The sequence below is a fragment of the Planococcus citri genome, chromosome 2 (genome assembly GCF_950023065.1).
Source record: "Planococcus citri chromosome 2, ihPlaCitr1.1, whole genome shotgun sequence".
Lineage (NCBI taxonomy): Eukaryota > Metazoa > Arthropoda > Insecta > Hemiptera > Pseudococcidae > Planococcus > Planococcus citri.
In genome coordinates, this window is record NC_088678.1 from 17613157 (window position 1) to 17639147 (window position 25991).

Consider the following 25991-nt stretch of genomic DNA (forward strand, 5'->3'; position numbering starts at 1 on the left):
AAGTTTGCTTTAAAATGTTCCTTAGGATGTCCTCTTCAAGAAAAAAGTTGTCCCGGAGGATCGGCGGGGGATGCGATTACTCTTATCGACTTTGACATTTTCAAAAAAACTGCACAGAGACTAGGATGGATGTACCATTGTACCTACAGTGTAATTTTTGTACGTAAAAATTGTGATAAAGTAGTTAAAATTGAGCGAAATCGAAGGACATGACTCAAAAACGTTGGTTGAGTTGAGGTGAAATGACCCTTTTGTAACAATTTTGTTACACTACATAATTTACTCCAAAAACAATTATTCATTATTTATTTGTTTATTTATTTTTTTTTTTTTATAAACGAAAAAGTATAACAATCAAGTGGTACTCGATTTACACAAAATAAATAGCTTAAAAAGATAGGCACATTATTATACACAGCAGTAGATAAGCACACAAAAATTTATCGCATAAGTATTACAATAATTTTATTTTTAAAATAAAAAATAAAAAAAAAAATAGAGTAACATGAAAAATATAAAAAATTTTATCACATATAAAATCTTTTCATTCGTTGTATTTCTCATACATATTTACACATTTGTACAAATCATTTTCTTAAATAATAAAGACTTGAGCAAACTTAATTCAATATCCTTTCAGGTAAAAAAAAGTATCCAAATATAACTAAAGCATAAAAATAAACTTCTATAATTTAAAGAGGGCAGCACCTACATGAATAAAATAAATTAAAAAAATAAAAATAAGCTTTACTTAAAAATTAAGGGATTTCATCCCGAATGAAAGTTGTATTTAGCTTATCATAATTTTTACGATTTTGGTACTTAAATATATTTTTCTTAAAATATACGATCAAAAGGCCAACTTACTACTCCATATGTAATTTCAGCTAGCGCGGATGCGAAGTTACGAATCCCTATGTAAATTAAAATTAGAGTCGACGAATCGTGTCATATAAATTAATATCTTACGATTAATTACCTAATGTTGGTTTTTTTGAAGGGAGGGGGTATTCTAATTCTTGGAAGTTGGTTTTTTCAATTTTTCATTCCTTTTTGGAGTTATGGCAATTTTTTGATATAAGTTGATATTTTTTTCGACGTGCTTCCACAAAAAACCTTTGCAAATGGATTTTCGACCCTTTTTATTCATCTCCGAAGAAATTTCAAGTTACACTCGAACTTTTCTTCTGAATTCATTAGTCAAGGGTTGATTTCAATATCAGTTGAAGAAATTCAGAAGGGTATAAATAGGTATCTGATGCCTGTATCTCGATAATCTCATCATCAGCTCTTATCCCTGTGGAAATTTCTTTGCTGCAAATAAGCACCATTATGATTAACTTTAGTTCGATTTAAAAACTCCATCGAAATATTATTCCAGTGATGTTCGTCGATATAATCCTGTCTGGAAAAAGGTCGTCCACTAGGTTGGGATTTTTTCCACCCATTCACATATTTCTGCTGAATATTATCTTTTTTATTCTGCGACTGGAAAGTCGAACTGGTTTCACTGGAGTCTTCAGATGTACCCAGACCCAGATCTTTCTCGTGTCCGTAGTACTTTTTATCCACGTTGTAAAATACCATCGACGAGGACCCTTGCACCATTCCATGCAGTGGTATTCCGAAATGTTTCGGGTTATGTAAATGCGACATTGGCGGAGGGGGAGGGGGAGGTGGTAACGTTGCATGTGGAATACAGTACGTAGGAGTGCACTTTTTATCCACTTGGGTGGTTTTCTTTCTTTCGAAGAGCGATAACAGTACGGGTAGGAGTAAGATACCGTGCATGGCGCCGAAAAAGGTTACTAAAAATATAATTTTAAAGAAAACTAAAAATATATAACTGCCTACGAAGAGTAAAGCTCCTACTCCTAGTATGGTGCTCATAGCTCCTTGAATTATTGGTAATCCTAACGAGTACAAGCTTTCCTTGGTTCTTTCTTTGCAATTGGTTTTATCGGATGACATGTATGCGTAGCAAATATGGGCTGTGAAGTCAACTGAGAATCCTACGCACATTATTAGGTTCACCATCGAGATCGAGTCCAGGTTCACGTTCCATAAAGCCATGTATCCGATGACACCGAATTCGATGGAGACGATCGAAAATGCCACCCAGATGGAACTGGAGAAGTTTGGGATGAAGAGGAATGTGATGATCATCATGATTATTCCTCCGTAGATGGTCGATTGGATTGTGGTTGGTCTGACTAGCTCGAACTGGGGTTCAAAAAAGAAACAAAGAAATGGAATTAATACCTTGCCTATGCCTATTGAGAAATTCTGCCTGTAAATTCAAAAAAAACGTTTCTGTCTACTAAATCAGAATTGTAACAATAAACCAACCTGATCGAAAAATAAGAAGTATGGATGGTAAACTGTGACGTTGAGAGAACTCTGTTGAGCAATCCTTCTTAAATCGTTGACCATGTCTTTCTCTATGTTTCCATCGGTTATGTTGACTGTTTGAATGATGAAACGAGTGGCCAGAATTTTCGACTGGTTTGTGTCGAATTTGATGTCCAATGAGTATGGATTCGAAGGAAACAGCCAAGTCTGCAAAAATAATTCACTTAATATTCAAATATTTGTAGCAAAAATAATATTTTTATTTTGAATGATTTTTTGTGAAGTTTATCTAAAAAATTAGAGAAAATGTGGAAGGGAGTTCTAAAAAGCTACATTACCTCTGTGAGTGCTGAAATAAAGGTTTTCATAGGTATATCCGAACTGACATTCATCGAATGTTCATTCCTTTCGGCGTAACTTAAAAAAGCTCTGAGCCAAGACTCCGTGTAAATAGCTGACGAAGCGATAAAAGGCGAGCTTTCGAAGGTTCTCGTCAAATTTTCAATTTCATTTCTTATGCTCGCGTTTCCATAGTCGAGCTCACCATCGATAACCACCTGATCAAAAACATTTCAAAAATAATAACTTACCAATTTTTTTTTTAATTTAAATTTTTTGTTGGTGTATTTTAGCGCTAAAAACCTTACTTGAATTCTATACGCGTATTCTCTAAAATAAAAATCTTCTCTTTCGTAAAATTCCACCGAATAGGAATCTGGCTTGGATAATTTACTTCGTTGTAATCCTTCTTGTATTATGGTAAGACCGTATATGGCTCCAGCCATGTAGGCCAGAAATAGTAAAATGACCAAAATTTTGACAGGCCATCTATTCAGACCATTTCCTAGGTTATCTCGACACCACACCATGATGGAATTTTCTGGATTATCTTCCGGGTTATCGGGATCTTTAGGATTGATTCCACCGGTGCAAAAAATTCTATACAACAATGATTTTTCATCTGAAACATAAATTTATAGAACGATTAGTACGAGTAAAAAACGATAGGTTGGACCAAATTTGCGGATTTCCTAAATTAGTAGGTCTAGATACAGGGTGTCCACAAGCCTGGGAAAGTCAGGAAATTTCGGAATTTCCAACATTTTTTACTCAAAAGTCAGGGAATTTTGTGAAAGGTTACTTCGAACAGATTTTTCCATTTCTAATAATAAAAAATTTTACCTGCTTCGCTTTGCTCATGCAATTTTTTCGCTGGTCCTTTTTGTCAAAAATTACCAAATTCCCAAAAGTCCTGCTTTTTGCAAAAATTGTTGAAGTCTTGCATTTTGTCAACTTATGAGTTATGAGTATCATTAAAAAATCTAGCTTTTTATTACCAAACTGCCTAAAATGGTTTGCTTTTCTACTAAAAATGGCTAAGAAGCCCTGCCTTTTACTCAAATTACTGTTGAAGTCTCGTTTTCTGTCAAAAACAGCAAAAAGTCTCGCTTTTAGCCTGAGATTTTTTTTGTCGAAAATTGCTAAAAATTGTGAAGTTTTCTGACTTTTTTCCCAATAATAATTGTGCCTTTTTTTCACAAGAAAGTGTTGAAAAAACTGTTTTATTTTAGCTGAAATTGTCAAAAGTCTCGTAATTATTGCCAGAAATCGCAGAAGTTCTCAATAATTTTTGACCCAAAATTACCAAAAAATCAAAAATTTTCAAAATATTTGTGGTTCAACTTTTTTGGCAAAAACTGGGAAAAATACTGTTTTAGCAGTGATTTTCAAAATGTCCTGCTTTTCGCTGAAATTACATGTTTCTATCGAGTTTCATTTTTATAGATTTTGATTAAAAACAAAAAGTTCTGGTTTTTTTTTGGTGATTCTTTTTCAGCATTAAAATGTCTTTGTTTTGTCACTTTTTTGGTTACTTTTTGGATACTTTTTTTGAGTTTTTTAGGTTACTAAAGTCACTTTTTTTTCGAAAAAAATGAGTACAAGCTCTGGAATTTCAAAAAACTTGACATTGAAGTCGTTCTATTTTTCAAATTTGTAAATTTTCAAAAGCTTTGGCCCGAGCGTATTTACAGCTTTAGAAAATAGAATAATTGAATCGAAAAATTACAAAAATAATACTCAAACCAGGAAAATGCGAAATATTGATAAAATATGTTTTTTTAAAAAACAGAATCACTCCCTTTTCGAAAATGTTGATACCATCGATTGAGCTCAAATTTTTAATGTATGATTTTTTCACGGAGTTGCACCAAACTAAGGGAGAGGGGGTGAAAAACCAAAGAAAATTTTTACCAACAAGTTCAAATAAGATCCACCCTATTGAGCACACTGTCGTGCTTGGAAAAAAAGAGCACAACTGTAGACTTATTAACGATATTTGGTGCTCATGATGTTCAATCTGACACCCCCCCCCCCACCCACCTGATCGCATGTGTAATTCATTTTTGAAGTGTCTGGAAAATTGGAGAAATTGGTTTGTAAAACCTGAAGAATTCGGGGAAAATAATTTACAGAAATGAGTGGACACCCTGTAGAAACTCAGCACTTGTATTAATTCAGTGGCAAAATGTATCTACTTTTTGGGCAATAAGCCGCAAATCATGATAAAGCTTTGAAATTTGGTATGATGAACAAGGACACCAAAAAAAAATGTTTAAGCTTGGGAGGCAATTGCCCAGTCCCATAGGAGGGGAAGAGCGGATGATTTTGAGGTTGGAGGGCCCCACCCATTTGTAAAAATGGAGCTAACGAGGCGATATTGGTGTCAATTTCACATGATTGAACCCCACTGAGATCGAAAATACTATTTTACTTTAAAAATCTGAAGAAGAGACATGCCTCAAATTTGAGATTTTCCAAATGAGTTTTTCACATCAAATCGACCCTATATACTTTCGCATACCTACCTCTACCTTGGGAGTACAGAGGTATCTACATAGGATTTGAAAATTGACGTTTTTTCGGCATTTTCTTTTTCAAAAATCGAGGAGAGGCGGTCAAATTTGACCCTTATCTTACTCATGAAGTTAATTTTAGAAATGTAACTAACGTAAGTGTACATTTTTTACCACCAAATCCAAATTTGCAATAATGTTTTATGATTCCAGTCTAGGGGAGGTTGATCTATTTCTCACAAAAAGTAGACTAATTTCGAGGCTAATTTATTTATGATCGTTTAGGTGAGCGATGCATTTTCGGATTTTTTAATCAACGGTCTTATTCTGAATATGATGCAAGACTTCACCTGATTTTGAAGGTTGGTCACAAAAGAAACATGAATTAAATAACGTTTCAGATACCCTATACCTGCTTACCCATTTTGGGCGTTCAGTGTCTTCATTTCCATCTGAATTTGCAGATGAACTTGAATAACTGGAAGATGGACCTTCCGGTGCACAATTGAAAAATCACAATTTTTGCAAAAAAATGACTCTAAAAAAGCCAATTATTAACCCCTTTAGACCTCTCTCAACGCTTAGATAAGGAATTAGAGATTAGAAATCTATTATAATGCTTAGCAATATTATGGCGCCAAAATTCGAAGAAGTAACCAGCGGTTGTTTGCGTCCGTGATGATTACTGATTAGAAATTTCACCACTCCTACGTTTATTATCTTATGTACATATGTACATTTTGATTGATCCTCACGTCGCGTCGTTTTTTAAATCTCCTGATGAGAAAGTGTAATAGTTGACATTGAATGTTATGTGTACAATTTGCTAATAAAAGTAGCAGGTCTAGGAACATTCTAATGAAAAATCAGCTTCAAGTTGATATCTAAAACAAAACTTAGCAACCAATGCAACCATCAACCGGTAGGTAAGTAGTGTAAGTACCTACCTATAGGGAAAGCAAATGTAAAAACTGTCTTGCAATCAGCGAATAGCTCTCTTCGAATTGTACATAATTTTGGTAAATGTGTTACAATTTGGCGTTTTTTCGTCATTTTCTTACAAAAATTGTGTTTACGATGGAATGGGTCTGTTTTTCACTAGAAACTCGATCAATTTCGAGAGGCTAATTTATGATTGAATAGGTGAGCGATGCATTTTCGTATTTTGTAATCAACAACGGTCTTATTCTGAATACAATGCAAAGGCTGATGTGCTTTCGAAAATAGGTCACAAAAAAAACATGAATTTAGGAAACGTTTCAGGTATACTTACCCGTTTTAGATGTTTACTGTGTTCATTTCCATCTGAATCTGGAGATTAATTCGAATAACTGGAAAATGGACCTTCCGGTACACAGTGTACCTAATTTTGGGGTATTTTTGAGAAAAATGCGAAAACTTCATTCAGAAAATCTCAAATTTGATGCATGCCTCTTCCTTAGATTTTAAAAGTAATGGCATTTTCGAACTCAGCGCAGTTCAATCATTGTGGAATTGACACCAATGGCGTGGCGCCCTGTTAGCCCTATTTTGAAAAATAAGGGGGTAACCCTCTCCCCATGACCTCTTCCCCCTCCTATGGGACTTGGTGATGACCTCCCAAGCTTGAAAATTTTTTTTCTTGGTGTCCTTGTTCGTCATACCAAATTTCAAAGCTTTATCATGATTTTGCCTATAGTATACATTTTTATACTATGGAGCTTGAAATGCAGGAATCTATCTACATTTTTCAACTTTCAATTCTCATAAATCTACTCATCAAGCTTCAAAGAACAGAATGATGATTGATGAACATTTTAAAAAAACTTGACACGTTTTTAAAAATCACAGATAAAAGTCTACTGAAGTAATCGGTTTTTGTGGTTTGCAAAGACGAGTACAACGAATCACTCTTTCATGAATAAGAACGAAATTGTGATTCTACCTATAAAGTTCCATTATCTAAAATTAATGATATAATTGGGGGGAGGGGAGGAAACAGTTGAAAAAATATTCTCCTCTCTTGCCACCATTTTACTGTAATGGAAAATAACATTTTTTTTTTTTTTTTTGGTTATAAAAATATGTAAATATGTGCAAAAAAAAATGTTAGAGATGTGAAAATTAGGACCTTACGGGACGAGGAGGGAGCCTGGACAGACGAGGTTATTAATTTTTTTAATAAATTATTATAAACATTGTGGATATACTCACGTGCAAGTGATACAGGTAATACAGGAACACATGTGATACAATGTGCATTTTTCTGTTCAAGGTAACCATACATTGCAACGCATGCAGTAAAAAAAGTTATGTGCCAAATTAAAATGAAAGTCACAGCTAAGCCTGCCAAAAAGAAAAAAAAAGAAATTTGATTCGTGAATGTTGACTTAATAATTAGGTATCTACCAAGGAACAGTAACTAGCAATTAACCTAGATTAGTTATATGTATACAAGGTACTATAATTCTAATTCCTATTTCAAATGAAAAGACACCAATTTTATCAACTCTCAGCTCAGTCAAGTCTATCCGTTCCTGTATAAGTGTATACTGATTATTTACCTACTTGATTTTTTCTTCAGAACAAAGGAAAGATAAGGCTTATACCGTTTGTCCAAAAATAAGGGCTTTTGATGATATGGTCTGATAAGTCAAAATGGGTAGTAAATTTCCACAAGTTAAAATTGAAAAATTGAATAAAAATTGGAAAAATGTGCTTTTGAATTATTGTTTTGATGCAAAAGGAAAGATTCTTTCGCGTTTCATTGAAAAAATCACTCAAACGCCTATTTTTTGAATGATTATTCAATTTTATAATTTTCAAGCAGGGGATTTTCTCTCATTATTCAATTTTATAATTTTCAAGCAGGGGATTTTCTCTCATTATTCAATTTTATAATTTTCAAGCTGGAGATTTTCTCTCTTTTTGGATAACATCAAAATCCTTTATTCTTGGACACTTGGTACAGCGTATCATGATTCTGGGATAGAGTAGGGACCAATCATCAATCACGAAAACCGTTTTGGGACCTCAGGAGTCTATTTCGATCGATATTTTGCACATTATCTTGATTTTTTTTTCAATTTTCATTTTTTTTCACTCGAAATTTGCGAAATTCAGTATTTTTGAGGGGGGGGGGGGGGGTGGCGAAGAGAAGTGTAAAAAGTTATGAGGTCAAAGTTAGACTCAATCGATAGGAAATCCAAATTTGTACATATGAAATGTCCAAAAATCGGCCTCTCATAGCAAACTGGTGGAGAGAAACTAGTTTTTTGATTTTTCATATTTGTTTACCTCGAAAATCTTGTCTCACGCCTTCCCCCCTTCGACCCCCATTTCACCTAATTGTGAAAGGAGGCTGAAATTTGTCGTGTACGTCCGAGGAATGACCCAGATGTGCCTTTCGAGCATTTCAACTGTTCAATCTCCTCCTCCTCTTCTTCCTACTCCCCCTCTCCCCACACAGCTGCAAAAAATGTATTTTCATTTTTTTACAAAAAAAGTTTCGATTTTTTTTGTGTCATCGCTGAAGCTTTCCCAAATTGACCAAGGAGGATGGAATTTTGTAAGTAGGTACAATTGTTCATTAGAATGGATCTTCCCTCTCCCCCTCACCTTAAAAAAAGGTCGATGGATTTTGACCCGATTCAGCAGAGACCTGGATTTTGAGTTGAAAGTTCCTCACAGAAAATTTCAACTTGCAAGGTGTTCTTGGAGGAAGAACACAGGTCCTCGAAAAGAAGAAATTTTCTATAAAAAAATCGTGTTTTTTCGATCTAGTTTGTATCCAGTCTGTTTTGGGTAAGATTGCCCAGTGCCATATAAAAGTATTTGAGGTTCTGCGTCGACCTAGGCCATTGCAATTAGAATCCAAGACCACTTTTAGTGAAAATGTTTCGCATTAATTAGGCCAAAATATTCAAAGATAATCATTTTTGAAACTGGGGAAATATTTTGGAAAGCAGTGGTGTCAATTTCAAGAAAATCCATAAAAATAGCCAATAATTTATGGAACTTGAGCTGCTATATCGACTTTTTCAGTCGTTCATACAGCAGAGCTGCGCATTATATAAGACTGCTATACTTTGGAAGGCAGTGGTGCCAATTTCAAAACAAACCAGGAAAATAACCAATAATAATTTACTTGAGCTGCTATATCCAGTTGTTTGTACAATACTGTGCAAAACGGCTACATTTTGGAAGGCAGTGGTGCTAATTTCAAAGAATTCCAGAAAAATAGCCAATATTATTTCATGGAACTTGAGCTGTTATATCCAGTTGTTTGTAAAGAAGAGTTGCGTATTGTAGGACTGCTATGAAACAGCCTACAGAGCCGCTCCAGCGGGTGCTAAATGAAATTGGTAATATGTAATGGTCAAGAAATTAGCATTGCTGCGTTCAAAAATATTCCCCAAATTTCAAGATTGATATATTTTCAATATTTTGACCGAACTAATGCGAAATATTTGCGAGCAAAAAATTTTGAAAACACTAAATTTATATCCAGAAAATTGAGTGTTTAGCAGTTTTTTAACCGCTCAGTTGAATCTCAAGAGTGGTCTTGAATCTTGACTCCAGAGCATTGATCGACGTAAAATTTCAAATATTTTCATTTGAGACTGGGTCATTTTTCCCTAAACAGGTTGGCTAGTAAAAGGAGCGAAAAAACGTTGATTTTTTTCGAAAATGTTCCTCTAAAATTTTTTCTCGTTAACTTTCGACTCAGAATAAAGGTCGGTCTGCTGAAGTTGTTCAAAATCAGGCAACTTGAATTTTTTCGCGATCCATTTCCGGAGGTGACCTTGATGTGCAAAGGGGGGGTTTGAATTTTCAATCCCTCCCAACCCTGAACGATTCGAGTTTGAAAATATGAACAACGCTAACAAAATATGTACCTATTTTATCATAAAATATCTACAGCTCAAATAATAGTTTACCTGTATAAATACAAAAAAGTTGAATGGCTGGAAAAGGGCTAGTTTTCCCAATATATAAACTAACGATATCCGTTAAAGACGTAATGGTGACGGATACTGCTGCTTCAGACAGCATATTAGCAACTCTTTCAGGTACATTCATGGTAACAGGAGTTCTTCTCCATGCAGCTAGCATCACAAAAGTATCGTCAATTCCTATACCTAAATCAAAAAATAATACAGCATTAGTTATCAATGTTACTCGTATACCGTTTCATGGAACGTTTTTCATTTCATAAAATCACAATACTTACTACAAGTTAAAAAAGGAGCAGCCAAAATGATACCTATGAAGTCGTAACCCATGTAACAAGCTAATCCAAAAGCTGCTAAGGTTCCCATAGCTGCGGAGATATTTCCTAAGAGACCCAACATAGGTTTAGACCTCACCCAGTCAGTCATCATGCATGTGAAAATGGAAAATATCACCATCGTTATGAAGGTTATAGTAAAATATGGAATTACAGATTTCGTATTGACCTCCAATTCTATATCTAGAGTGCGAGACGCGAAACGAGCTGTTGAGATTAGTTGAAAGGTGTTGTTTTTTTCTAAATTTTCCACTGTGGTTAAAAACGCGTCTTCCCAAAGTGCTCCTCTGAAAATCGAAATAAGCAAAATAATAGACTTACCTACATAATTATTGACAGCTTAGAATTTACGTTGGCGTCATAGGTATTGAGTATGATCGAGTATCTATAATTTATTTGAATATGATCAACAAACCTTTCATCTTGTGATTTTGTATCAGCTGTTATAAAATACATCAACTGAACGCTCGGTACACTCTCGATAATATCATCTTGATTTACGACTGATTTGCCAAAAAAAGCTGGAAACGCGTGGGCATCCCATGTGACCGGATTCAGCATCACAGGGAATGTCAAATTGAGTTGTTTCTTTTCGATTTGATCCATTATTTGATCCAAATTAATAATATCGTTTTCGAAACATTCGTCCATCCATCTCGCACATATTTCACGATAGGTGAATATTTCTTCAGGTTCTCCATAAGCTATTGCAATATTTTTGATAGCATCGTCCAGTAGTCGTAGCTCCCTCCAGATTGCACTGTTCAGCATGTTATCTCCTATTTTAGGAATCACGATTATTTTTGAGTATCTTCCTGAAATTGAAAATTAATATTAAAATGCTGGATGTAAAAATTTGATTAAGAGTCTATTGGTCTGTTTGTTTACTCACCTTGTCTGGTTATCCTGGATGGATTAAATCTATGGGAATAATTAGTTTTGAAATATTTCTCGACGATTGCTCTTTCCGCCTTGCCTGGTCCGTCATCCGGACTGAACAAATACTCGGAATCCATTTCATAGTGAAGTTTTTGAAATCCAGTGATACAGATAAGGGTCAAAAATACCGGCACGATTATAAAATATCCAGGATTCTTGGCTACGATCAAACCCAAGTTGTAGAATAATTTTTTCAACAGGATGTCCACGCAGTTGGATTTGATCATCATAGATGGGCGTTGAGTGCTGTTGTTTGCGATAAATTATGGGTAGGAGTACTTGGAGAGTCTGCTGAGGATTTTTTTCGATACTTTTTCAACGATAGTATTTCTTTTATGTTTTTAAGTATCGCTTTGTGCGGTAAATTTTTGATCAAAGTTTCCAACTTTGTGTATTCAACCATCGGTAATGTTATACTGCGTTTCATGACCTACAAAAGCTGTAAAAAGAAACAGAAAAATGAGGGTTTTATTAAGTAGATGAAATATTAGATAGACGAGTCTTTCACAAATTGGGGGAATATTTGGCTAATAGGGTGGAAAGTGTCTTGGCTTCAATATTCTATTTTGTAACAATTTTCTCGAGAAAAAAAACTTGGTAAAGTACCTAGCTGAATTTTTATTCAGAGAAATGAGAATTCGGGGCAAACGACTGAAAAAGGAATCCACAAGAGATGAACATTTTAGCTTGTCACGTCGACAACGACAACAACGAGTTTTACAAAGGTAATTTTCAAGAGGATTAACCTATATGTAGTACCTAATGAATTCGAGGAATTGAAAAAATGGCATAAATCCAAGTGGTTTGAAAATAGTTCAAGATATTGAAAAAATATACCGCTTGGAAATCTATATAAAAGCGAAATATTTGCGTCACCTGTTATAGCTTCCAGAAACTTGAAAAATAACCTCGAATTCGTAATCACCACCGTCGAAAACCATGAAATCGATATGCATGATGCTTTTTTATCATTTTTCGAGAAATGGCCCCTTGTGGGTCCTCAAATTGGGGCTGTAGGGGGTCTTCTTCAACTTGATGATAAAATGTCGTGTGATATATCAAATTCTATGTTTTTTGGTCCGATGAATTCAATTATGGCATTATTTTGATGATTTGGGTCGTTTTAAAGCTGAAACGGTGTAATTTTGTGCTCAACACTCTCACTTGTTGCATCCAAAGCATTTAAAACATCCGTAGTGGGATAAAAATGTTCAAAATACCCGTAGAAAGTGATAAACAAACAACTTTTGGAACAATTTGAAATTGATAGAAAAAGTCAGTTTTTGCTGGAGGCTCCAAATGGGCCCGAAAATGGCGGCAATTGATTTGAGGGGTCCATTTGAGTACCTAAACCGAGTTTAAGATTTTTATCTGAATTTTTACTATTTTTGTAAAAGATTATTGTACTTTATTAGTCAGGTCTCAATAGGTGACCTGATCGCGGATTTGGTGGAAAGCAATTTTATGATTGATTATTGTTCCACACGTCAACATAAAGAAATTTAGTCGAGAGCCCATTTTCCCCTCCCTCTTTTAATTTTCATTTGGAGTTACCATTGAGCTCAAAAGCTCAAAAAAGCGTTCTCAAAATCATAAAAATTTGTTTTTTTGATTTTCTACCAAAATTTACAGAGATAGCCTACATTGAAAAGTACATATCATGACAAAAAGTGTTTACAAAATACATACTCAGAATCATAAAAACAATCTTCCCCTTCGATAAAAACTTTTCAAAACATCTGTATAGAACATCAATTTTTTTTTTCAGCTCTGAAGAGCTTCATACTAGTGAAATTATATTTTTTTGAGCGGGGAGGGAGATTTTTTCTTGAAAAAGTCATACATATTACTTGGAAGAATTTTGACCAGAAATGAGAAATTTTCTTCGACCTTGATTTCTTCCATTTTTAAACAATTTTTTCAACTTGGAAATGGGTCGAAATAGCTTAGGAGACCGAGGGATGTTTCTATTTAGAAAAAAGGATTATTCGGAAAAATTCTAACACTGCAGAGATGGCAAATTTTTGGATCACTTGGATTTTTGATGTTTTCAAATAACAGGGGAGGGAGCTTCTGGCACAATTTTTTTTCGACTTGAAGGAAAATCAGAAAATAAGGAATCATTTTACCATGAAATTGACTACTAAGGTAAATAAAAATAAAAATGCGAATCATTGGAGTAAGAGTCGCTCTAAGATTGAACAATAATCAATCATAAAATTGCTTCTGACAGTATACGCGAGCGGACGTGTTTTTTCAAATTGATATCTGACTAAGTATATCTGCCGATCAATAGGCTCAAGAGTTTCATTTTAAAGTCTGGATGATTCCATGATACGCTCTTTCAGTGAGCTAAATTTTAACCCAATCGGGGTACTCGAGTGGTAAACATTCCCTTATCAATTTTTAATTTTGAAGTTGCCTAAGAAAGAATTTTAGGAGGTTTTCGTACCTAATTTTAAAAACTGGGGCCGAAGGGAGAGACTGATTCAAATTTTTCTAATAACTGAAAAAATGTTCGAATGTTTTCAATCCATAATTTTTGTATGAGAAAATGTTCAATACAGGTCAGTCACATGCAAAAGTACAAAGAGATGACAGCCTTTTTTGGAAAAGGGTGGATTTTCAAAGAGCCTCTAGAGGCCTTGAAAAATATAAATCCAGCATGTTCTTCTTAGATCACGACTCAATCATTATAATTGCGCTGACGTCGCTATGGGGGAGCGGGGCAAGTCGCCCTCCCCCCACCACTCAAAAATGCAGTAGTCCAAGTCGTCTGTTTTGATATCATTCAGTATGATGCATAAGAAGACATTTTTTTTTCAATTCCCTTGCAAAACATGTAAAAATTGGGACATTTTTTCGTTCTTTAGAGCTAATTTTTTCAATTTTTTTTTTGTTATTTCATCTTCCTCTCCATTAAATGATCATGTATTACAAATTTACAAAGGGTTTTTAGAAAAATAAAATTCTTGTAAATGTCGCTCATTTTCATTATTCGTATAAAACAGCTTTAAAAAAACAAAATATCGAATCTTTTTCAAAATTTTCGAATCCCTGTTCGAATAATTTCACCAATCGAAAACGGCAACACTGGTGGTGAACCAGCCTATGATGTTACTTGATGATCGAGACACCAAGGGCCCTCGGTCCAGGGGCCATGTTTCAACCAAAAAGTTAAGATATTTTTACCTTACCTGGACATGAATTTTCACAAGCTTTTACCCTCGCTTCCCTCTGGCTAGTTTGCTATAAATGACAAAAAACATTGTTATTTACGTCTTTTTATGTACTTAACTAAAAATTTTAGAATTTCATTGAGAGATTCTTAAAAATTCCTTTAAAAATGTGTTTTTTTTTGGTTTGGACATTTCTTAAAAATTGAATACTTGATAGATTTTTATGAAAGTTCGATCTCAATTCGGGAAAAACACAGAGAATGTATTTTGAGACGTAAAAAGTACTGTTTTTTGTGATTTATTATTCATTTTTTATTCTCGTGTGTTTTATTTTAAGAAATATTCAAACCATAAAAATACACTTCATTTTTTCAAAACTGGAATTTTTAAAAACTCCTCAATCAAATTCTAAAATTTTGAGTTGAAAAAGTGAATACGTTTTTGAAAAACATTATTTTTTTACCTTTTAATAAGAATTTTCCAAAGCTTTTTTGCCCTCGCTTTACTCGGGTCAATTTCTATCTCTTTGCTAAACCAAAAAAAAAAGAGTCATTTTTAAAACTTTTATAAATTTAAAAGGGAAAATAACCAAATCATTTCCATAAAAATAAGCCCCAATGCGAATTACGTACTCGTATATCAATTGGCACTTGGCAGAATTTTATTGTCATTTCCTCTTTTAATACATAAGTATTTCACTTTGAAAACTCGTCATTTTATTCGGCAAAATATTGAATAAAACAATAACCAGAATCGATTGCATAATTTGCATTCACGTATCCGAACCTGACTAGTGTGGAAAAAAAACAGGGTGTCTTCATCCCTCACATACATATGTAATACGAAGAACTTCAAAAATTCAAGTTAATAGGTACCTAGTTCATTTTTCGTATTGTTTCAGTCATCTCAATTTGTGTGCTCGCCACCCCCTCCCCCCTTCATCAAAGACACCCTTCGTGATGTCACTGTAAAATTGCTTTTCAACGTCCTGATCGCGAGGAAAAGGGAGCAAAATCTGTCTGATCTGCTCTCACCAAATAGTACATGCGTATAGGTAAAGATATGCAATTCTAGGGCAACCCAAAATATGCTCTCATTCAAGGTAAAATATTCAATATATATTTGATTTTTTGAGGTGAAATATTCGACAAAAATATTCGATTACCCTTAAAATATTCGAAAATATTCGAAATCAAATTTGGTATCGTTTCACTCACCTTTACAAGCACATTACAAAAATAGCTACATCGTTGGGTTTTGTTTCCTAAATCACATGCACTATTTGCAATTTCGCAAAATGGAACAAAATTGTTGAATTAAAATTCAATTTTGATTGTCAAAAAAAGAAAAAAAATTGAAGCTTAATTTAAAATTCAATCTTCATCATCATTTCATCAATCATCAATATCATCATTAGGGCAACCCAATATATTTTTTTGAATGTTTTTTTGTTGCACTCCGATTACAAATCTAACAAAATCATTTTACGTTTCAGAAAATTGCCTTTCATTTAAGACCTACTTCATTTCGAATATTTTGCCTTAAAATGAATATTTTCACATATTTGATTGCTATTTGAATATTTTTGTCTAAAATTACCACATATTTCGCAATTTATCGAATATTTTTGAATATTTTGGAAATTTTTGCATATTTTTGAGAATTGCAACACAGGAAACGTCATTTTCACAGAATGTTGAAGATGAAAAAAATGGTTCTTTTTAATGATGAAAAATTACGAATTGATTGATAGTAGCAAATTTTCCCTTCAAAATTACGAGTGAAATTACTTTTTTTGGAAAATGAAATTTCTACTATCAATATCATGAGATCATGGCATATTCAAGTGATGGGAGAGGGAGATGATGGAGTCAATTCATCTGTTCGTATCAGACCATTCGATAGTTGGGATAATTTTTCTGTAATATTACCTTAGGTGTTTTATTTCTCTCTACTTTAATTCCTCCAACGAATTTTACGTAATCAACAAAGCAACGTTTAGTATCGGGTGTCCAGGAATAAAGGATTTTTTCAAGGGGAAAAAAGGGAGAAAAAATTCCCTTTCAGAAATTAAGAAACGTTATCAGTAAACCATAACCGTACTGGATTAGTTCGTTTCATTCGAGTTGGAGGAAATTGATTAGGTACTACTTATTAAATTTGCGTAAGTATTTTTACTCGCAGTTGAGTATAAGATCATCTCGTGTATAAATTATTTACACTATAGTGGGGATTTTTTTCGCTTCTGAAATAGAAATAGTAATGATAACCACTTATCCTGGACACCCAGTGGCCGGTATGTGATCGTAGAAAACTCTTCACGTTTTATATTTGTCGAGTTTGGAAATGATACGTACAACCTTGAAAGTATTCCTACGAAAAGGCAAAATTTTACAAGTCTTTTTCAGAGGGTAGGAGAGGTGAGGTACGTATTTGGTATAATGCGTAGTATATTTTGTAGCTAGATCGAACACGATCGTCTCCAAAGTGATTGTTATCTTATCTGTAATATTTCTGCGAACTAGCCTTTTATCTTGCTGGTTCGAATAGCAAGGAAGCCATCTTTTTTCGTAGCAAAATGGTACGACTACGTATGTAATTCACGTCGCATTTTGCATTTTCGTCCTCACTTCTCATTCTGTCTCCAGCCTGCCACGTTCGAACTACGTTCGGTTTTTTCGGTTTTTCGGTCGGTTTTTTTTCCAAAATGTGTTAATTATCATTTTTATTTCGATCGTAACTCGAATGCGGTCAACTAATTCGTAGTTTTTCGCGATTGATGTGCGATTTTTCGTGGATTTTTTTCAGGTAACGTGTCGTCGTGTCTCAAGAGTACCTGACCTGTCTTCGAGCAAGAGCAGTCATCATGGAGAAGGGTTGTGCAGAAACGTGAAGATTTTTTCCAAAGGTAAGAGTTAATTAATCTACTCTGGAATTTTATTTTCGTGTTTTTTTATGTGATTTTTTGTTGATTACCTATGCTGAAATTTGTGGGAGGGGAGGGGGAGAATGAAAGTCAATTGAGCGGATTTCATCAGCTAAACATTCTTCGTACACGTACCAGAAAATTCGTGAAAAATTGATACTTCATTATATTCTTCACGATGAAAGTAGCAATTGGTGTGGGATTGAATTTTTCAAAGTTGAAATCGATTTCTGTATCGAACGATTTTTTTTTCTTCAAAGGTGTGTGGTCTAATTTTGAACCACTCTGTTTGTATGATTTTTGAAATATGAACTTGACTACGTGTAACGTTGCGTAATTTTTTGCAATAGATACGCGTGAATAGATTTACGTGAGAATTTTTTGATGATAATTTACCTTTTGACGGGTTAGTTACAATACAATTAATTCAAATATGTACATACTGTGGAAACGAACGAAAAGTTGAATAATATCAGAGAAATAATCAAAAGCAAGTACCTACTTACAGTATATCGAAAGGAATTCATTATAAAAATGATCGATTACTGATGAATTTTCAAACTTATGATGATGTTTTTGATTCTATGTATAAAAATTGCATACTCGAGTGCTTGTATTTCGATCTTGGTTTTTGTCGCAATCATTCGAAAGAGTTGCTGAACAATTCGAGAGAATTTTTGAAATATTTTTGTTAAATTTCTTTCGAATTATTATTTTTTGCTTAGTTTTCCATCTTGAATGTGTTTTCTCCACAAGTGTGAAATTTGATGGGATTTTTCCAGAGCTTTCGAGCATGTACGATTTATGAAACGTGTGTGATTGATTTTTAATCAAGTTTCGTATATTGTGAGTATAAGAATTTTTTCAATTGTCTAGAGGAGAGGGAAGGGAGGAAGAAAATTGACTGTTAGCCCAGTCAATATGCAATTTGACCCAAACATAATTACAAACAAAGGTTTTTTTGGTGAATATTGTCTAGGGTGGTGTGCTGAATAACATACTAAAAGTCCCCGCCCCTACCCCACGAGCTAACCCCCCACAGTGGATCAAAGCCCCCCAAAATCAGTTTTTCATCAAGAACTCCTGAAATATTAAATTTTGAGTAAAATGAGCTCAGTGATCATTTCATCTCCTCCCCAATACCTATCAAATGAGCTATCGACCAACTCCCTAGCCTCAAGGGGGGTGGCGCTACGACCCCCTCAAGTGATGTGATTTCAATAATTTTTCATTTTATGATTTGGGACTTGTAACCTGTTCTAATTGATAAAATGAAGTCAAACTTGGGGAATGGGATTCTTTTAGGAGCTAGAGTTGACCTCTGGAGTAGGGAGGGTCAAAGTTGAAAATTACAGAAATGTCATTTTTTTGGAGGGGCATAACATGACCCCAAATGGATGAAAAGGGCCCAAAATCATACCATTGGACAGTATTCTATCTGTGATCAACATATCCAAATTTTAGCTTCCTAAATCATCCCCACTCCTTTTAAGATGGAAAAACCCGAAAATAGGGGCAAAATAAGGGGATTTTTAGTTCAATTCCGCTGTAAATGGGGTGGGGATGGCCTAGGAAGCTGAAATGTTGATCACAGAAAGAGTACTGTCCGATGGTGTGATTTTGGACCCTTTTCATCCATTTGGGGTAATGTTATGCCCCTCCAAAAAAATTACCTTTCTGTAATTTTCAACTTTGACCCTCCTCACTCCAGAGGTCAACTCTAGCTCCCAAAAGAATCCCATTCCCCAAGTTTGACTTCATTTTATCAATTAGAACAGGTTACAAGTCCCAAATCATAAAATGAAAAATTATTGAAATCACATCACTTGAGGGGGTCGTAGCGCCACCCCCTTGAGGCTAGGGAGTTGGTCGATAGTTCATTTGATAGGTATTGGGGAGGAGATGAAATGATCACTGAGCTCATTTTACTCAAAATTCAATATTTCAGGAGTTCTTGATGAAAAACTGATTTTGGGGGTGCTTTGATCCACTGTGCGGGGGGGGGGGTTAGCTCGTGGGGTAGGGGCGGGAACTTTTAGTATGTTATTCAGCACACCACCCTAGACAATATTCACCAAAAAAAACCTTTGTTTGCAATTATGTTTGGGTTCGCCCATTTTTTTCTGCTATTTGCCTGGGCTATGTTGTGAATAAATGTACTTATTTACTTTCACATGTTTGTGATTTGGTGAATACTTACATGTAACATTGTTTGTTATTCAGGTTTTAGGATTTTTCTCTTGTTTATTTGAACATGTGAGTGACATGAGAAGAGTTTGGGGGGGGGAGGGGCTGAATAATTATGGAGATGATTATTTTTTTTTTCGAAGAATCGTGGAATTTTTCGTGAGCTTTGGAGTACCTACGTACGTTGTTAGAATAATATCATGATTTTTAGGCGTCTTTAAGCGAGATTCTCGCCATGTTTTTAATTCTATGTTGAAAAATTGCATACTTGAGTGCTTTTATATTTCGATTGATTTTTTTGCAATCACTCGAAAGAGTTCTTGAATAGTTCGAGAGAATTTTGAAATATTTTTGTGTAAAACTTGTGTTCGATTATGTATTTTTTTGCCGAGTCTTTCATTTCGAATGTATTTTCTCCTAAAGTTTGAAATTTGATGGAATTTTTCCAGAACTTTCGAGCATGTACAACTAATGGAACATACGTACCTATGTTTTGATTTTCACCCAATTTTCGTAACAATTGATACGAATTTATTAATTGTCCAAAGAATAGGAGGGAAGGGAGGAAGGAAGGAAGGAAAATTGACCGTTATGAATAAATATACGTACTTATTTACTTTCGCAAGTTTGATGGAATTTATCTTAGAATCGTTTGAGTACTGAATTGCGATATATGTTTATTTCAAATTTTTCAATCATCTAGAAGAGTAGAAAGGGAGGAAGGAAGAAACATTGGCTGTTTTGAAGAAATGGACGTATTTTTCTTTCACAAATTTATGATTTGGTGGCATTTTTTGCAAGCTTTTTGAGTAAGTACGTGTGAAGTATGTCTATTTCAACGATTAATTTGATTTTAAATTGATTGTTGTTCAGTTTTTCGAAGAATGGCTCAATTTTGAATCGTCAGAAGATGAAAACATCGGAGAAAGTACTGAACCATTTTGTAAGAATGGTTTGTGTTTCACGGTTTAGGATTTTTCTCCAGTTTTTGGACATGTGAGTGACATGACAGGAGTGTTTTTTGGGGGGGGGGGAATAATTATGTAGATATGAAGATGAGGTTTTTTTTTGGAAGATCGAGATTTGGTGCAATTTTTTGTGAGCTTTGAAGTGCGTTTGGAAATGCATATCATGATTTTTAGGCGACTTTCTCGCGAGATTTCAATAATTTCCATTATTTTTTGACATTTATGATGAACTTTCACACGTTTATGAGGATGTTCTTGATTCTATATGAAAAATTTCTCGTGTGCTTTTACTCGTATTTTGATTGGTTTTTTCACAATCACTCGAAAGAGTCGCCGAAGAATTCGAGAGAATTTTTAAATACCTATTTAAGTATTTATGTAAAATTTGTGTTGAATTATGCATTTTTTTGCTGAGTTTTCCATTTTGCGAATGTATTTTTTTCAAAATTTGAAATTTGTCCAGAACTTTCGAGCGTGTAGAACTTACGAAACATATTATGTAATTATGTATGTTTTGAATTTTAATAGATTTTTGTAATAATTGATACGAATTTTTTAATCGTCTAAAGGAGAGGGAAGGGAGAAAGGATAACTTGACTGTTACGAATAATAATGTACTTATTTACTTTCATAAGTTTGTGATTTGGTGGATTTTTTCCCCATTTTTTCAATATTTTAGAAAAGAGGAAAGGGAGGAAGAATGAAGGATTGACTGTTTTGAAAAGATGTTCGTATTTTCTTTATCAAAGTTTTGTGATTTTGTGGAAATTTTCTCAAGCTTTTGAATACCTACGTGTGAAATTTGTTCATTTTTCAATGACTGATTTTCGTTCGATTTTTTTAAATTTTGACCAAGTTTAGAAGAAGTAGTTCGTGATTTTGTGGCATTTTTCACTAGTTTGATTTCAAATTGACTGCTGTTCAATTTTTCGAAGAATGACTCAATTTTGACGAATTTTTGATGATCGTGAGGGAAGGAAAAGGACCAGAGAAAACACTGAACATTTTTTTTAAAAATGCTGGTTATTCAGGTTTTAGGATTTTCCTCCAGTTTTTGAACACATGAGGGATATGAGAGGAGACTGGGGGGGGGGGGGGCTCGAACATTTTTTTAGATGAGTATTTTTCTTCGGATGTTTGAGATTTGGTGACATTTTTCACGAGCTGTGGAGTACTTTAGAAATATTATGATTTTTAGCCGACTTTTTCGCGATTTTTCGAAGATTATTTCTTCAATTTTGATGTATTTTTCGGTAACAGGTACTTGACTATACAGGGTGTTTGGTGAATGGTGGATGTCAAAACTTGGGATTTGAATGTAATGTGGTACAACGTGGAAAAAAAAGGTTAGATGGACAACTTGTCCATTTTTAAGGGGGGGGGGGGGTAGGTGAAAATCATCAAAAAAATCGTGTTTTTGACTCTTGCATACAGTAACTTCTCCAAGTATGAAGAACATGCACGCGCAGCAGAAACTCCTTTAAAGAACAATTAACATTTAAAAATATTGGAAATGAAGGGTTCCTTTCCAAGTCGGCCTAAGTCCATTTTTTTCGTTTCGAGAAAAACACTTATTTGTGTTTTTCTCGCCCTTCCGCTTCAATAATAAATGATGTGATTATATGGTTGTGAAGCTTGATCTTTCTGCTTTAAAGTACAGTATTGGTATTTTTTTAATTTTGCGTATTTTCAGCCCCAGAGCGCGTCAAACAGTCAGAAAAAGTGGACTTAGGCCCATTTGGAATTATCTGATGTTAAAAATTTCGAAAAAGAGCTGAAAAACGCGTTTTTTCAGAAAAAAATTCACGAATCATTAATTTAATACATTTCTGAAACAATTTCATTCGAAGCACCTTCAAATTTCGTCTCTCGAAAATCGTTGAAAAACTTCAAAAAAAAACCGGCACAACCGCACTTGTATACAAATTCTTAAAAAATGTATGATTTAGGCCACTTTGGAATAATCAGCTGTTTTTTCGAGCCGGCAAAACAGCGCTCCTGAGCGAAAAAAGTAACGCCAGGTGTTGGGACAAGGTAATAAAGGTGTTAACCGACCTGTACCAGCAGATGGCGCTGCTAACTCAAAAATGATAAAAATGGACTTAGGCCGACTTGGAAAGGAACCCTTCAAATTCTTCAACAAAACGCCGTAATTCAACATGCGAAAAAAGCTTTTCTAAAAAAAGTTCAACTTAGAGAGTTCAGTTACAACATTCAATGGAACATTTCTACACTATCACCTAAACAAGATGACTGTATGTACTCCGCCACTTTTTTGGGAGATAAGATTCAATTTTGACTTTTCATACAGATACTCTGTAGAGGGCGAAACTTATTTTTTCCGCAAAAAGTTCAACTTGGATAGTTCTGAAACATTACTCAGAAAAATTTTTCACTTTTCAAGCAAAAACAAAGTACTGCATGAACTGGACCGATTTTTTCAGAAATAAAATTCAAAGTTGATTATTTTGAGCAATACCAGAAAGCGGAAATAGTATTTCTGACAAAAAAAAGATAGGGAAAGCTCAGTTGTGTCATTCAACAACATATTTCCTGATTTTACCTTTTAAAAGGTTACTGTATGTGCTAGACCACATTTTTCAGTAATAATTTTCAAGTTTCATATTTTAATACCTCAGCTAGAGGTCAAAATATTGTTTCTGAAAAAAGTACAACATGAAAAGTTCAGTTGAGTCAACCAACAAAATATTTCCATAGATTCTCCTAAAGAAAGTTACTGTGTGTGCTCGAGAACCTTTTTCAGAAATAAGTTTTATTTTTGGTATTTTACTCAAAGACTTGGTAGTGGTCAAAATTTTGTTTCTCAAAAAAAGCCAATTTGGAAAGTTCAATTTTGGCATCCAACAAAATATTTCCATAGATTCTCCTAAAGAAAGTTACTGTATGTGCTCGAGAATTTTTTTCAGAAATAAGTTACATTTTTGGTATTTTACTCAAATACTAGGGATCAAAATTTTGTTTCTCGAAAAAGTTCAACTTGGAAAATTCAGATAAGTCAACCAACAAAATATTTCCATAGATTCTCCTAATGAAAGTTACTGTGTGTGCTCGAGAACCTTTTTCAGAAATAAGTTTTATTTTTGGTATTTTACTCAAAGACTTGGTAGGGGTCAAAATTTTGTTTCTCAAAAAAGGTCAATTTGGAAAGTTCAATTTTGGCATCCAACAAAATATTTCCATAGATTCTCCTAAAGAAAGTTACTGTATGTGCTCGAGAACTTTTTTTAGAAATAAGTTTCATTTTTGGTATTTTACTCAAAGACTAGGGATCAAAATTTTGTTTCTCGAAAAAGTTCAACTTGGTAAGTTCACTATCAGCATCAAACAAAGTATTACTGTAGATTCCACAAAACGCAGTTACTGTATGTGCTCGAGAACCTTTTTCAGAAATAAGTATCAAGATTCTATTTTTATGCAAATATACCGAGGGTCGAAATTTTGTTTCTCAAAAAAGTTCAACTTGGTAAATTCACTTTTGGCATCCAACAAAAAAATGTCCATAGATTCTTCAAAAAACTTTCACTGTATGTGCTCGAGAACCTTTTACCGAAAATAAATTTCAAGTTTGATATTTGTAGCCACATACACTTACAGGGGTCAAAATTTTGTTTCTCAAAAAAGTTCAACTTGGATAATTCAGTTATGTCATGCAACAAAATATTTCCATAGATTCTCCAAAAGGAAGCTACTGCATGTGCTCTAGAACTTTTTTCAGAAATAAGTTTCATTTTGGGTATTCTTCTCAAAGACCAGGGATCAAATTTTGTTTCTCAAAAAAGTTCAACTTGGATAATTCAGTTATGTCATGCAACAAAATATTTCCATAGATTCTCCAAAAGATAGTTACTGCATGTGCTCTAGAACTTTTTTCAGAAATAAGTTTCATTTTGGGTATTCTCCAAGACCAGGGTTCAAATTTTGTTTCTCAAAAAAGTTCAACTTGGATAATTCAGTTACATCATGCAACAAAATATTTCCATAGATTCTCCAAAAGAAAGTTACTATATGCGCTCGAGAACTTTTTTCAGAAATAAGTTTCATTTTTGGTATTTTACCCAAAGAGTAAGGGTTAAAATTTTGTTTCTCAAAAAAGTTCAACTTGGATAATTCAGTTATGTCATGCAACAAAATATTTCCATAGATTCTCCAAAAGATAGTTACTGCATGTGCTCTAGAACTTTTTTCAGAAATAAGTTTCATTTTGGGTATTCTCCAAGACCAGGGTTCAAATTTTGTTTCTCAAAAAAGTTCAGCTTGGATAATTCAGTTATGTCATGCAACAAAATAATTCCATAGATTCTCCAAAAGAAAGTTAATGTATGTGCTCGAGAACTTTTTTCTGAAAAAAAGTTTTATTTTTGGCATTTTACCCAAAGAGTAAGTAAGGGTCAAAATTTTGTTTCTCAAAAAAGTTCAACTGGGATAATTCAGTTACATCATGCAACAAAATATTTGCATAGATTCTCCAAAAGAAAGTTACTATATGCGCTCGAGAACTTTTTTCAGAAATAAGTTTCATTTTTGGTATTTTACCCAAAGAGTAAGGGTTAAAATTTTGTTTCTCGAAAAAGTTCAACTTAATAAATTCAGATAAGTCAACCAACAAACTATTTCCATAGAATCTTCTATAAAATGTGACTGTATGTCCTCTAGAACTTTCTTCAGAAATAAGTTTCATTTTTGGTATTTTACTCAAAGACTGGGGGTCAAAGTTTTGTTTCTCAAAAAAGTTCAACTTGGATAATTCAGTTACGTCATGCAACAAAATATTTCCATAGATTGTCCAAAACAAAGTTACTGCATGTGCTCTAGAACTTCTTTCAGAAATAAGTTTCATTTTTGGTATTTTACACAAAGACTTGGGGTCAAAATTTTGTTTCTCAAAAAAGTTCAACTTGGATAATTCAGTTACGTCATGAAAACAAAGTATTTCCATAGATTCTCCAAAAGGAAGGTACTGCATGTGCTCTAGAACTTCTTTCAGAACTAAGTTTCATTTTTGGTATTTTACTCAAAGGCTTGGTAGGGGTCAAATTTCACTTCTCAAAAAAGTTCAATTTGGAAAATTAAATTTTGGCATCCAACAAAACATTTCCATAGATTCTCCAAAAGAGAGTTACTGTGTGTGCTCGAGAACTTTTTTCAGAAAAAAGTTTTATTTTTGGCATTTTACCCAAAGAGTAAGTAAGGGTCAAAATTTTGTTTCTCAAAAAAGTTCAACTTGGATAATCCAGTTACATCATGCAACAAAATATTTCCATAGATTCTCCAAAAGAAAGTTACTATATGCGCTCG

At 33.9% G+C, this 25991-nt stretch overlaps 1 protein-coding gene and 1 long non-coding RNA gene across 4 annotated transcripts in view; one reads left to right on the plus strand and one right to left on the minus strand.

The window, feature by feature from the left end:
- Positions 1-462: 462 nt before the first annotated feature.
- The window catches only part of Ptr (Patched-related), a 42794-nt gene continuing 17265 nt past the window's right edge, over positions 463-25991 (minus strand). Inside the window, exons 2-10 of the mRNA XM_065348801.1 lie at positions 11369-11854; positions 10892-11291; positions 10420-10763; positions 10127-10327; positions 7401-7532; positions 3000-3313; positions 2691-2909; positions 2350-2559; positions 463-2223 (exon numbers count right to left, since the gene is read on the minus strand). Of these exons, the coding sequence (XP_065204873.1) occupies positions 1285-2223; positions 2350-2559; positions 2691-2909; positions 3000-3313; positions 7401-7532; positions 10127-10327; positions 10420-10763; positions 10892-11291; positions 11369-11645 (3036 nt within the window). The 5' untranslated portion in view covers positions 11646-11854 and the 3' untranslated portion in view covers positions 463-1284. The remainder of the gene's footprint in view (positions 2224-2349; positions 2560-2690; positions 2910-2999; positions 3314-7400; positions 7533-10126; positions 10328-10419; positions 10764-10891; positions 11292-11368; positions 11855-25991) is intronic.
- Positions 16998-25991, plus strand: part of LOC135834839 (uncharacterized) — a 174201-nt gene continuing 165207 nt past the window's right edge. The window contains exon 1 of one of the 3 annotated variants that reach the window (XR_010556779.1): positions 16998-17502. This is a non-coding gene — a long non-coding RNA (uncharacterized LOC135834839). The remainder of the gene's footprint in view (positions 17503-25991) is intronic. The other 2 variants (XR_010556780.1, XR_010556781.1) reach the window with 2 other exon arrangements.